The sequence below is a fragment of the Peromyscus leucopus genome, chromosome 8b (genome assembly GCF_004664715.2).
Source record: "Peromyscus leucopus breed LL Stock chromosome 8b, UCI_PerLeu_2.1, whole genome shotgun sequence".
Lineage (NCBI taxonomy): Eukaryota > Metazoa > Chordata > Mammalia > Rodentia > Cricetidae > Peromyscus > Peromyscus leucopus.
The window spans coordinates 90450857-90464083 of NC_051086.1; the positions used below are offsets into that span (position 1 = coordinate 90450857).

The window sequence follows — 13227 nt, forward strand, 5'->3', positions numbered from 1 at the left end:
GTATATTCCATCCTCCAAACAGCGTTTGCTGACTCGGCTCTGAATACCGAGGTAGTATGAGCGCAGCCATACTCTCCTGGAAGCTGACAGATGATGTTGTTTTAGCCCCCCCCCCTTCAGCAGCGAAGGACTGAGTTGAGGAGTTTGTTTATCAGATGGAAGGAAGTGGTAGGTGCCCGGAGAGCTTAGGTGGCATTCTCTGGTTCCAGTTTCCCCAAGCTGACCTGTGATGGGTGGTGGGCCATGTCTCCCAACAGATGAAGAGGTCTCCATTGCCTCTGCTTCCTCGGACCCGTGCCCTGGAGCTGGCACACATCCCGGGATCCCTCCTGTGCACTCACAGAGCTGGGGGTGGAGGTGGTTCAGAGAGGAACATGGGATGGGCAGTGATGGGGGACAGTGGGCCTCGGGAGGTGTAGTGGACGGCCGCTGTCGTCAGCAGAATTCATTTTCTGTGCTTCTCGTGACGACACAGATGCAGGAATAACAAACGTGCAATGTTTGCATGGATAGTCAGTAAGAAATGATGGGCATTTATTGGACCCTTACTGTTTACATATCACATGCATTCGTTTCCTTAGGGGACCCTTGTGACAACCCTTGAGTTAAATGCTCTCCCTCATCCTAGAGGCGGCAGACTCGGAGAACACAGGGGCTTCCTTGCTGAGGCCACATGATTCCTAGTCAGTGGCCGAGCTGGTTGTCTGGGCTCGGCTCCCCTGCCCTGCTCCCCCATCACTGTGCTGACATGGGTCTACTTACCTGGTACAGGAAATTGGGAGCTCATTAGTGCCTTTTTTTAAATCCAGAAACCATCTCCATGTGTTTCACAGGCCAAATCCTGGTCCTGATGCTCTGGCGGGGGCATAATTGGTTCCTGTTGGCAACAACAGAAGGCCCAGGAACACTGGGGTTGGCTCGAGGCAGGTTGAGAATTTGCTAGCACATACTGTCCTCGCTATTAAATGTCTTTGCGAGTGACGAGGGCTGTGTTGAGACAGAGGAAACACTGGGGTTGGCACCATCAAAAGCTCCCCTTTTCTGTGAGGGTGGCTTTGAAGATCCTTAGCTTCTCTGATACCTAGTCTTTCATGTCTTATTTATTTATGTAACGTTTTAAATTGCATTTATTTGTTTTGTGCATGTGTGTGTGTATGTGTGTGGGGCCACAGCACCAGTATAGACTTCAGAGGACAACTTGTAGGAATTGCTTCTTTTTCTGCTCCGTGGGCCCTGGCGATTGAAGTCGGGCATGGTGGGAGATACCTTGACCAGCTGAGCCATCCCACTGCCTCTGTTTAGTTACTCTTCTTTTTGAGACAGAGTCTCAAATAGCTCAGGCTGGTTTCAAGCTCATTGTGTAGCTGAGGATGACCTTGAACTCTTAATTCTCCATTCTGCACCTCCCGAGTGCTTGGATCGCAGGCATGTGCCACCACACCCAACTCCAGAGGCCCCGTCCCTTGTGCAGAGTGGAGCATGGTGCTTTGTAAGCTGCAGAGTGTGGAGTTTTCTCCATTCTTTCTGCCTGGTCTCATGGTGTTCTCGGCGCTGGGAAGGTCCCCGCTGACCCACCTTCCCAAGGCGGCGGAGGGGTGCGGGGAGGGGGATGATGAAGGAAGCGGTGTCGGTGAGGCTGCCTCGCTGGAGCCTGTCTGTTCTTGTCCCTCACTCAGGGTGCCACTATCCGAAGAGATGAGCACTCAGGGGCCGTCGTGGTGGCCAGGATCATGCGAGGGGGTGCGGCAGATCGGAGCGGTGAGTGGAGCCGGTGGAGTGACGAGATGCTAGCCTGACTGAGATGGTGGCTCTCTGTCTCCACCTCTGGGGTAACCTCTGTGGGGTTTGCTTCTCTCTGGGGATTTTGGATGGAATTCTCAAGGTCCCAAGGTCAGTGGGAATTTAACTGAAGCCTAATAGGCTTGGAGTTCTCCTGGGTGATCAGGAAATGGCTCAGGCATTTGGTGTAGGCAGAGATTATAACACTTAAGCTTGGGGATGGGCTTAGGTGGGGATTCCTAGCTGGGGCGGGATGATCCTGGCCACCTCCAGTAGCCCCATCACCTTGTGAAACCTCTGTGGACAGGAATGTGTTCATGACCCAGATTAGTTTGGGTGGAAAACAGGTTGACAGCCATCAGTGCGTGGGAAATCTGGTAGGCAGGCCTCTCTGTGTAGGGGGTTGTTACCTTCCAGGTCTACAAAACTGACTGGAGAATCCTAGGCCTTACTTCCGAACACAGGCCCCTGAGCATATTGGTAACATATAGGCTCTGATTCAGAAATCTGCACTCCTAACGGTGGCTGCTGCTGGCCCAGTGCCCACTCAGAGTGACAAAGAGAGGCCAAATCATGTCAGGACGATTGTCATTGAAGTAGTGGATACGTGCTGTGTGTGGTGGCACTTGTGCCTGTAGTCTCAGCTGCTTGGGTCCCATCTGCAGCACTGCCTAAAACCGGGCATGGTGGTGCACACCTGTAATCCCAGCACTCAGTAGGTGGAGGAAGGAGAATCAGAAGTTCAAGGTCATTCTCTGCTACAGAGTGAGTTTGAGGTCAGCTTAGATCACCTGAGTCTCCAGATGGATGGATGGATGGATGGATGGATGGACACATAGATACATAGATAGATACACAGATAAATAGATACAAAGATAGATAGATAGATAAATAGATAGATTAGATTAATAGATAGATACATACATACATACATACATACATAGTAGGTAGATAGAAACATCGATGGTAGATAGATACATGGGTAGATGATACATAGGTAAATAGACGGTTTGACTTTGATGCTCAGTATGTGCCACTCATCCCCATCTTTAGACCTGAATCTGTCCTGCAGTGGCTTCCCTGGTGTCCAAAGGCACGAAGCCCAGCATCACCATTTTAGTGCTGTGCTAACTTCCATCCCTGTGTCTCCTAGGTCTGGTCCACGTTGGTGATGAGCTCCGAGAGGTGAACGGGATCGCCGTCCTGCACAAGCGTCCAGACGAGATCAGCCAGATTCTGGTCTGTGTGGCTGGCATACCTGTAGGGAGGGAGGTCTTCAGAGACCCAGCATGGGGGCTTCCCAGAGCCAGGGCAGGCCCTGCCTCTGCTTCCCTGTTTGTGTGAGGATGGGGCAGACAAAATGGTTTGCAGCTCACCTGCCTCTCTCGGCTCTTCTCTTCAGCGTGGCCTTCCTCTTCACCCCAGCTCCTTTGTCTGAGAACCTTCCAAGTCACTTGTTTATCCTAGTCCAGTTGACTTTCAGCCTCCTTTGTGCTAACATAGGGACAGAGAGGATGTAGTTGACTGTTTTACTCTTTTGGGGGGCCTGCCACCCAGCTCCCAGATAAATCACACAGAGTCTAATTCTTTCTTAAAAATGCCCGGCCTTAGCTTGGCTTGTTACTAGTTAGCTTTTCTTAACTTATCCTACTTTTTGCCTCTGGGCTCTTATCTTTCTCTATTTCTGTATATCTTTTCTTTCCTTCTTATTCCGTGTCTGCCTGTGTGGCTGGATGGCTGGCCCCTTCTTTTCTTGCTCCTTGATCCTCTCTTCCCAAATTTCTCCTCCTATTTATTCTCTCTGCCTTCCTGCCCCACCTATCCTTTCTCCTGCCTTGCTATTGGCCGTTCAGCTTTTCATTAGACCAATTCAGTGTTTTAGACAAGCAAAGTAACCAGCTTCACAGTTAAACAAATGTAACATAAAAGAATGCAACACATTTTGCATCATTAAACAAATGTCCCACAGCATAAACAAATGTAACGCATCTTAAATAATATTCTACAACAAGAGGGTTTTTCAACTTGTGCCTGGTTATTATTAGCATGGAAGAAGGGTGTGAAGTACTTTATAACAGTGAGCAGATTTGGGGGATGGAACCAATGTCGTAGTCTGTTCTGGGGCAGATGAGGCAAAATGGAGATTGTGGAGAGCGCCTCCGCAGCTGAGACAGGTTGATTACTTGGGTATCCTTCACAGACTTTGCTAACTTCTGATACAAATAAGATCAGCGCTAAAGAGACAAGGCTGTCCTTCAGCCCCCCCCACCCCCCACCCCGTGTTTGGGGTGGGGGATGACACAGATGTACCTGGCCCTTTGGTGTTTATGTGTGAGCATCATCGGCTCCTGGTGTGGATACCAAACTCCTCACGCTTAGAGTGAAGTTCTGTGTCCTTGGGGGGTCATCCTGTTCTTCCTGGGTCTTGACACTGAGGTGCATGTCTCTGGAGGGAAGGGAACCTCATAGGAAGGTGGGAGTGGCCTAAGATCAGAGCTCAGGGACCAAGGACTTCCAGAAGTACTAATTAGACAGGACCCAGGATAATTTGACTGAAGTGAGTTATTAAAATAACCCAAGAGAGGCTGGAGAGATGGCTTAGCAGTTAAGAGCACTTGCTACTCTTCCGGAGGACCCAGGTTCAATTCTAGCACCCACATGGTGGCTGACAATCATCTCTAACTCCAGTACCAGGGGATCTGATGCTCTCTTCTGGCCTCCAGACCATGCCAGACCTTCTAGGCAACCAGACACACAATTTGTACATAGACATACATGCAGACAAAACACTCATATACATAAAGAATAAAATTTAAACTAGCCCAAGGAACATCAAGAAGGGGAGGTCTTGGGACCCCTGAGGTCTGGAGCTTTGGGGAGCTGGAATTCAATGCATGCCTTGTCTTGAGTTCTAATGAAAACCTCCAGTCTCTCTGTCCACAAACAGGCACTGTATTTATTCCCTTACTTGTTCTAGCCCTGGCAGTCAATGTCAACTGTGCTAGGCAAGTGCTTGATTCTTAGTAGCAGATTCCACCAGGGCAGGGGGGTGGAAGCTGTCAGTTTGCCTTTCATTCTGAACACCCACCTAGGAAGTGAGACGGACTCACTAAGCATCTGGTCACGAAAGCTGTGGGCCTGTCTTCTCCCTCCCTTCAGGCCCAGTCCCAGGGATCCATCACCCTCAAGATCATCCCTGCCACCCAGGAGGAAGACCGCTTCAAAGAGAGCAAGGTATGGGGAGGCGGGTTCTCGGGGCTTGCCCTACTGGGGCAGGGTGGGCGTTCTGAACCTTGCCAGGCGTTGGACGCAGTCATCTGAACAGCTTGTGCGTCTGGCCCCAGTAACCTCTCTCCAGCCGAGGACTTGAATAGTCCTGAGTGACTCGCTGTACCCTGCCGTTTGGAAACAGGATTTTGCGTGGTGCGCTAACAAATGACAAGCTTACTGTAATGGAAGGAGAAAATCTGGGCCATGGAGAGAAGGTGCTTAGGAACTGGATTCTGGGCCAGTGAAGTAGCTGCCGTTAGCTTGGTCGTCCGCTGGGCCTAGCTGTGATCCTGACCTCTCTGCCGGGCTTCTCTGCTGGACTCTCTGACAGAGGGGTTTGGCTGTGGAAGAGGAGGCTGTTGAACAAGTGGTTCACTGCTGTGCGCCAAGTGCTTCTGGAAGGCTCTGTAGCGCGAGAGACATCTCAGAAGGCATTTCGGGTTGGGTGTAGGGCTTGGAGGGAGGTAAAGATGGTTAGAATTGCAGCGAGAAGGGTCAGATCAAAGGCATCTATTAGACAAGGGCCTAGAGGCCCGTGGCAGGGAGCACGTTTAGGGGGGATCTGGGAGAAAGTGCCGTGTGCTAGGGCTTGAGGGTCAGGTCAGAGGGGCGTTGCCGGGGATGTGGGTTCAGCAAAGGGCTCCCCACAACTCTTGCCTGGTTTAGGTGATCCTGTAAGCTGACCCTGGCTTAAGGGTTCGAAAGCAAACAGCTTATTGGGTGGGAAGTGACCTCAGGCTTCATGGATAGGGAGGTAAGGGGAAGAGCAGGCAGTCCTGCTGGAGAGCATGCTACCCAGAAGTCACCACCCGCTGAGGGTGCCTGAAGCTTAATCCTGAAGGGCTTTGGGGATCAGAACATGCCTGTCATCGCTCTTCCCAGCCAAGAGCTGGAGAGATGTGTACATAACTCCTACCAGGCACTGGGGCTTTGTTCTTTGTAGTCCCTGACCGCTCGATTAGAGACAGCAAACTCCGCAGCCACAGGAAGTAAGTCCTCAGGCAAAGGGGTGCAGGCGCACCCTGAAGTCAGCCAGCAGGCACTAACTGGTAAAAGCCTGGGGATGGGAGAGCAGCCCAGAGCCTGAGAGACAGCCCCATTGTGGTAAGAAGGCCTGTTTATGGGGTGTGTGGGGCGAATGCGTCACGGCACGCTCATGGAAATCGGAACTTGCAGGGGTCAGGTGGCTCGTTTTGCAATGTGGGTTTTTGGGGACAGAACTCAGGTTGTCAGAGTTGGCAGCAAGTGCCTTTACCCGCCCAGCCATCCCACCTGTCTTGGTGAAAGGTCAAGGGCATTGCAACCACAAGGGCGTTTTAAGAAGCTGTCTGGGCAGCCCAAGTTCTCTAATATGGAACCCGGACAGGGTCGAGACACACAGGCTGAGAAGTGCTGCCCTGGAGGACAGGGGAGTGGGTGGAGGCCAGAGGCAGGGAGGCACAGAATGAGGCTGTTTAGAAGCCCAGGTGGGAGATTATTGAGAATGGCAAAGGATATCGAAGAGGGTATCGATTTGATGTTATGAATTTGGGCAAGTTCTTGGATGTAAGGCAGAAAGGGGAACAAAATGAGTTTTCCTCGGGGGTGGAAGGAAGCAGGCCAGCCCCAGCCCTGCCACCTTGTGCTGAATGCATGAAAGAAGACGCAGGACAACCTCCGGCTCAGCAGAGATGCTGATGCTTGTTTGATGGAGGACAGATGATTGGGAACAGTGTCTTCACGACCTCTAGTTTTGCAGCCAGTGAAGGAACAACCAACTTTCCCATGGCTGTTTCTTCCTAGCATCCTTGGGTTCAATCCCAGAGCATAAATGATCTTGACCCCTGTGTGGGACCATAGCATCCTGTGTGGATGATACAGGGAAAGAACGTGATACCCTGTCCCTTAGCCCCATCCCCTTAAATCTCTGTGACCCACTGATCCCCCAGACAGCCACTCACGGCACTGGAGTGTCTGTATTTGGGTGAGGGTGTCTGTCCCTACCTCAGAAGGTTCTTACTGCTGTCCACTGGAACCTTTTGTTTTTGGCACATGAGGAATCTCACTCAGGTGCGTCTGAAGATGACCCTTGACCTCTTTCTTTTCCATGTGCCACTGTAATAATGGGGCCTACATAGTCTAGAGCTAGAGTACTTGAATTGACAGCATTGTGAGACAAGCGGACCAAGAGGTGGGAGGCAATTCTGTGTCCTATCCCACCTTCCTCAGAGGGGGGACTTGGTCAAGTCCATGGCAGACGAGGCACGGTGGGCTGTTGAAACTGTGGGTGCCAGTTACAGACTTGGGAAGTGAGGATGAAGTCGATCCACCATGTAGGTTTTGCTGATGTTTGGACTCCTTCCTCCCAGGACCTCCAGGGTCCTCACTTGCACAGATGGCACCTGACTTCATCAGGAGCAGTTGTAGTAAAAGTTACAATGGTTTCAAATGTGCATGTGTTTGCTTTTCGTCTCCAGGGTGAGTTGTTACTTCGTGTGGCTGAGGCTGTAAGGGTGGCGGGTCAGGGAAACATCGTGGTTGGAAAGAGAAAGCCAGACGTGGGATTATTTGTCTATACATTTTCTTTTTGCATTTTCATTTTAATTAAGTAAGGCTGTGTGTGTGTGTGTGTGTGTATGCGCGTGTGCACACACCACAATGCACACGTGGAGGCCAGAGGACAACTTTTTTTGTGGGGTTACTTTTCTCCAATGGAGGAAACTGGGGGATGGATCCCAGGTTGTCAAGCTTGCATATGAAGCACCTTTACCCACTGGCCCCCATTTTCTGCCTCTGTTTTGTTTTGTTTTGGTGTTGCTGGGATGGAGGCAGAGTCTCAGAGATGCTAGACCAGCACGCTGGACCTCTGAGCCGTTTCCCAGCCCCTCACTTCCCAATTACCTACTGGTTTCTCGACTCATGTATCTCAAATGGATGAAGAACACAAGGAAACAAATGCAGGGTGTTTCTAACCAGCTTTCTGCTCTCGGGGCCAGTTGTATTTTCTGACTGAATAACCACCGTCATTATGTGGCCTGTGCCCTTATCTAGAAGGGTCCCTCACAGCAGCCCTTGACATACAGGTGTTCATGCGTGCCCTCTTCCACTATGACCCTCGGGAGGACCGTGCCATCCCCTGCCAGGAGGCAGGCCTGCCCTTCCAGCGGAGGCAGGTCCTGGAGGTGGTGAGCCAGGACGACCCCACCTGGTGGCAGGCCAAGAGAGTGGGAGACACGAACCTTCGAGCTGGCCTCATCCCCTCCAAGCAGTTCCAGGAGAGGTAGGTTTGGGATTCTGCCGTGGTGTGGCTGGTGGTCTATGTACACAGACCCCCCACCCCCATCCCCCGGTCTCTGTCACTTCAGTTGTGGGGGAGCACTGTGGGAAATAGCAGTTGCTTTTGTGTCTGTTCTGGCCCCATAGCCCGTGGAGATGGCCATTTGAGACTTAAGTAAATATATGGACATTTTCTTTTCTTTTTCACTATTGGGAGTCAAATCCAGGACCTGGCTTTACCCCTGAGCTCTAGTCCCGGCCTTTTGTTTCACTTTTCTGTTTTGAGACAGGGCCTCATTAAGTTGCTCAGGCTGGCCTTGAACTCATTCTTTAGCCCAGGATAGCCTTGGCTTGCAATCCTTCTGCTTCAGCCTCCCTACAGGCCTCATATCAGGACCAGCTAGACATTTGAGCTGAGTTAATGTATACAATTGCCTCTTAGTATACTTTGGGATTGCGTCTAGAACCTTCTGGATACCAAAATCAATATGTGCTTAAGGGCCTTGCATAGAATGGTGTTGCGTTTGCATATGACCCTCCACCCCTCATATCCTCTTGGTTCCTCATTCTTCTCTGGATGATTTTGGATGTCATATTGTAGTGGCTTGAATAAGAACAGTCCCCGTAGGCTCTTGTGTTAGAATGCTTGGTCCCCAGTTGGTGGAACCCTCTGGGAAGGATTAGAAGATGAGGCCTTGTTGGAGGAGGTGTGTCACTGGGGTGGGCTGTGAGGTTTCCAAAGGCCATGCCATGCCCGGTTGGTTTTCTCTGCCTTGTGCTTGTGGGTTGAGATGGGCGCCCTCAGCACTGTTGCAGCACCGTGCCTGCCTGCCTGCTGCCATGCTCCCCGCCGGGATGGTCATGGACTCGAACTCTCTGGAGCTGTGAGCCCCAAATTAAACTCTTTCTTCTATAAGTCGCCTTGGCCATAGCATCTGATCACAGTGATAAAGGAAGACAGCTGTTCAGGGTGAGTTCCGTACGACAGTTTGGCATGCTGTGTTGTGTGGGGACAATGAGAAGAGATAAGTTCACAGCCAGGAGAGGCACAAGCGTGTTCTCCCCCACCCAGTATTTTCAAGCTGCATTTGGTCGATTCTGCAGATGTGAAGCTCAAGGACACAGGACCAAAGATTTCTTATAATGTGAACTAACAGAAAGTGGATTGATAAACGTTCAGAAGGGGGCTTGGAAGAAAAAATTTACCCAGAGTCCTGCTGTGTCTGAAGAGCACAATCTGTTTCCCACCTGTGCTCGTGTGTGTGTGTGTGTGTGTGTGTGTGTGTGTGTGTGTTGCACACAGAATTTCCTCTTTTTAAACTTGAGATTTTGACGTTAGCATTTCCCATGTTTACATATTCCTCATATATATAATCTTAATGGTTATGTGATATTTCATTAGAAATGTGTACTTGATCTGGAGCTGTATTTATTAGGATTGGTTTGGTTTGTGCTGTATGTCTTTTAAAAATGCTTTCATGTGTATGTGTGTGCCTGGATGTATGTTATACGCACCGTATGCATACAGTGCCTGGGGGTGTGGACATCAGAAGAGGGCGTTGGATCTGCTATAGAACTGGAGTTACAGGTGTTGTGAGCTGCCATGTGGGTGATGGGAATCAAACCTAGGTCCTCTGCAAGAGCAGCCAGTGCTCTTAACCACTGAGCCATCTCTCCAGCCCCTTTGCCATTTTTATTAATTTATCATTGTTGCTGTTGTTGTTAGTATTGTTGTTTTGAGGCTGGGTCTTGTTGTGTGGTACAGGCTGACCTTGAACTCAGGGCAGGACTGTCTCAGCCTCTGGGATTATGGTGCAAGCTTGCATACCTGGCACTTGTGTTAGGCATCTTACCTCAGCTATGAACCCTTGCTCTGCCCTGAAGGAGCTCACAGTGCAGAGGACAAAACAGGCCTTCTTCCAGCAAACGCTTTATGTAAAGGTGACTGGTGTGAGGGACGTTTTCTTTGTGATCTCGTGCCAGGAGCATGCACTCTTGTCCGGGCGATCAGGGAAGGCTTCACAGAGGAAGAGTCATGCCTGAGTACTGTGTGACTTCCCTGTGGCTGCCCCGTAACGTGGGCTGCAGTTTTTCTCTGTTACAGGTTGCTATAGTGATCATGCACACAGAAGGGTTTGCAGGTCTCACTGTCTTAGAGGTGGGAGAGAGCGCCTACCTCTGTTTTATTATTTTTATTTATTTTTTGCATGTGTGTATGCGTGCACCCGTGCACTTGTCCGGGGGTAGTATCCAGTGTCTTCCTCAATTGCTTTTTTCCCCCCAAAGATTTATTTATTTATTATATATCCAGTGTTCTGCTTCTGCTTGCATATATCCCTTCAGGCCAGAAGAGGGCGCCAGATCTCATTACAGATGGTTGTGAGCCACCATATGGTTGGTGGGAATTGAACTCAGGACCTCTGGAAGAACAACCAGTGCTCTTAACCTCTGAGCCATCTCTCCAGTCCTCCACTTTTACGTTTTTTGAGACAGGGTCTTGAACCTGCCGCACTGATTTGGCTAGTCTTGATGGCCGGTGAGCCTTAGCGATCCCCCGTCTCTGCCTCCCCAGAGCTGGCATTACAGGTGTGCATCACAGCATCCAGGAGTTGTTTTGTTTCTTTAAATGGTAGGTGCTGAGGATCAAACTCGGTTCCTCATGCTTGCGTGGTTGGCACTTTACCAACTTTCTCCCCAGATTCTTGCCTCCATTTGAAATGTGGAATCTAGATGACGCAAGAGCCCCGGGGTGATGGGGGCACCAGGGAGGCCTGGGTGACTGCCTGTCTGACAACCGTATTGGATACTGCTGGGGAAGGTCACACCCTGTAATAGTGTATGTGGGGGATGTCAGATCAGTGTCACTTCGGACCCATAACCTTCCTGAGGCTTCTGCCCATTTCCATTTTTCCTCAGAGATGGGGAGGCAGGATAGGGGTAGAGGCAGGAAGCTCCCTGCCTCAGGAGTCAGCCATGGTAGTCTAACCAGCAATGGTGACTGGGGGCACCAGCCAGCATGTCCTTGGGAAGGACAAGGCTTTTGCAGGCCAGGAGACTCAGTTTTTTTCTTCGTTATAAACTAGTCAGCTCTGTGAAAGTGCCCGCTCCTCTACCCAGGACTCACTGTGAAGCAGGAGGTCCTTGGCATGCCCAGGTGTGCCCAGGTGTGGGATTCAGACTTTGGTTTCCCCAAGCTTCTAGAAGGCTCTCTTCAGATAGTTCTCTGGTCCAGCTGATGATGTCCACTTGTGTCTCTGCAGGCGGCTGAGCTATCGGAGAACAACTGGCACCCTGCCAAGCCCCCAGAGCGTCAAAAAGCCCCCCTGTGAGTAGACGACGGAGATGGGGCGTGGGAGGGGCTGAAGAAGCTGGCACTGGGTTAGAGGGAGGGGCATCAGAGGCTGTGTCTGAGCCTGCAGGCCTCCAGAGGAAGGAGAAGGTGGGAAGAAGTCTGGGGAGGGGAGGCAGCTGTCCTAGAGAGGAACTTCTACATTGGAGTCCCCGGGTACCACGGGGAGCATGCTAACACTGTTCCAAGCTGGTATGCAAGCCTCTGTGGGTGTCTCTGTTTGGAAGAGAGTGCCAAGCTTGCTCGCTTTAGCTTCCCAAGGAACACTTTGATCTTGAACATTAAAATTTGCCGATGGAATGGGAATCAGAGTGTCAATGCATGGCCTTAGGCACCCTAGGGAAGCTATGAATGTACCCCAGTTGTAAGATTGCTTAAACCATTATGATAGTTTGTGACTTTTTTTTTATATGTAATTCAATCGTGTGGTCTCAAGTGTGAACTTTTAGATAATATTTTGTCTCAACATCACTCCAATGCATGTGCTCTCTCCCAAACCCTGGGCCATGGATTGGACAACCCTGTGTGGTCCAGGACAGTGTGGCCCAGAGAAGCCGAGAGGTTGGACACCCTTGCGAAGTGTCCTTGCACCTCTGTGACAGCATTGGGAAGTTCGAACAGAACATGCTCGTTAGACTTGAATTTGAGATCGACATAAATTGTGCTCTCTAGTGCGCCCCGTCGAAGCATGTTAAGAACTTCTCTGTGGCTGAGACAGCTCTAGCTTGTTGGTCGGCATTTATTGGACAGTCTTCTCTGTGCACCTTGCCCTGAACACAGACTTGCCTACCGCCTTGCATTTTTGAATTTTTTTTTTAAAGAATTACTGTTCCGGTAGTCCCAGGACCTCACACACACCAGGCAGGTGCTCTGCTGCTGACCCTTTCCCTCTCCTTTGGTCACAGAAGCCCTGTGAACTGGGTGGAAGAGCAACCTCACTCCCCACATGGAAACACGGAGGCTCATAAGGTTTCCTGTTGGGTTTTAGAGGTCTTTCGGGCAGGTCTCAGATTAGAGTCCCTCACAGAGAAGGGCCCTCCCCAAATCTACCCTCTGTTGCTGGTAGCGTCTAACTGAGTGAGAGGCCTGTTCGGGTACCTGCATTTTCCTAGCAGGTCTTAAACTCCAGAAAGGGGGGAGGGGACAGGTCCTTTCCCCATTGTGGGACCTCAGAAGGCGTCACTCCATCAGCCATTGCCAACGGTCACGTGTCCGGGCAGGTGAGGAGGTTGCTGAGGAGATCAGCCAGAAGGCCACTGCTACTGGCCACCCCCCAGCTCTCTCTGGCTGCTAATGAGCCACACACAAGAGGACTCATGGGCAGGGCTGGGGCGGGGGCTTAATAACGCACCACCGCTCGGATCACGGCCTGTTGGAGCAGGGACGCGGGACAGATGGAGATCTCCTCAGGCTGCCGAGGCTGTAGCTGCCTCTCAGCCGCAGGGGCTTCCTGGCTTCCCTGCACTAACGCTGTCCCATCTGTCTTTTATGCAAACTGCAGATGATCAGCCTTGTGACAAAGGTAGGCCTGGGGTCTGTCCCCGCGCACACGCGTGAGGCCCTTGGCTGTGGAG

At 51.0% G+C, this 13227-nt stretch overlaps 1 protein-coding gene across 3 annotated transcripts in view; it reads left to right on the plus strand.

Moving 5' to 3' along the window:
- The window catches only part of Mpp3 (membrane palmitoylated protein 3), a 28413-nt gene that overhangs the window by 3972 nt on the left and 11214 nt on the right, over positions 1-13227 (plus strand). For all 3 annotated transcript variants that reach the window (XM_028882557.2, XM_037200572.1, XM_028882558.2), the window contains 6 exons: positions 1677-1758; positions 2933-3018; positions 4939-5013; positions 8112-8308; positions 11565-11629; positions 13155-13175. In XM_028882557.2, coding sequence (XP_028738390.1) covers positions 1677-1758; positions 2933-3018; positions 4939-5013; positions 8112-8308; positions 11565-11629; positions 13155-13175 — 526 coding nt within the window. The remainder of the gene's footprint in view (positions 1-1676; positions 1759-2932; positions 3019-4938; positions 5014-8111; positions 8309-11564; positions 11630-13154; positions 13176-13227) is intronic.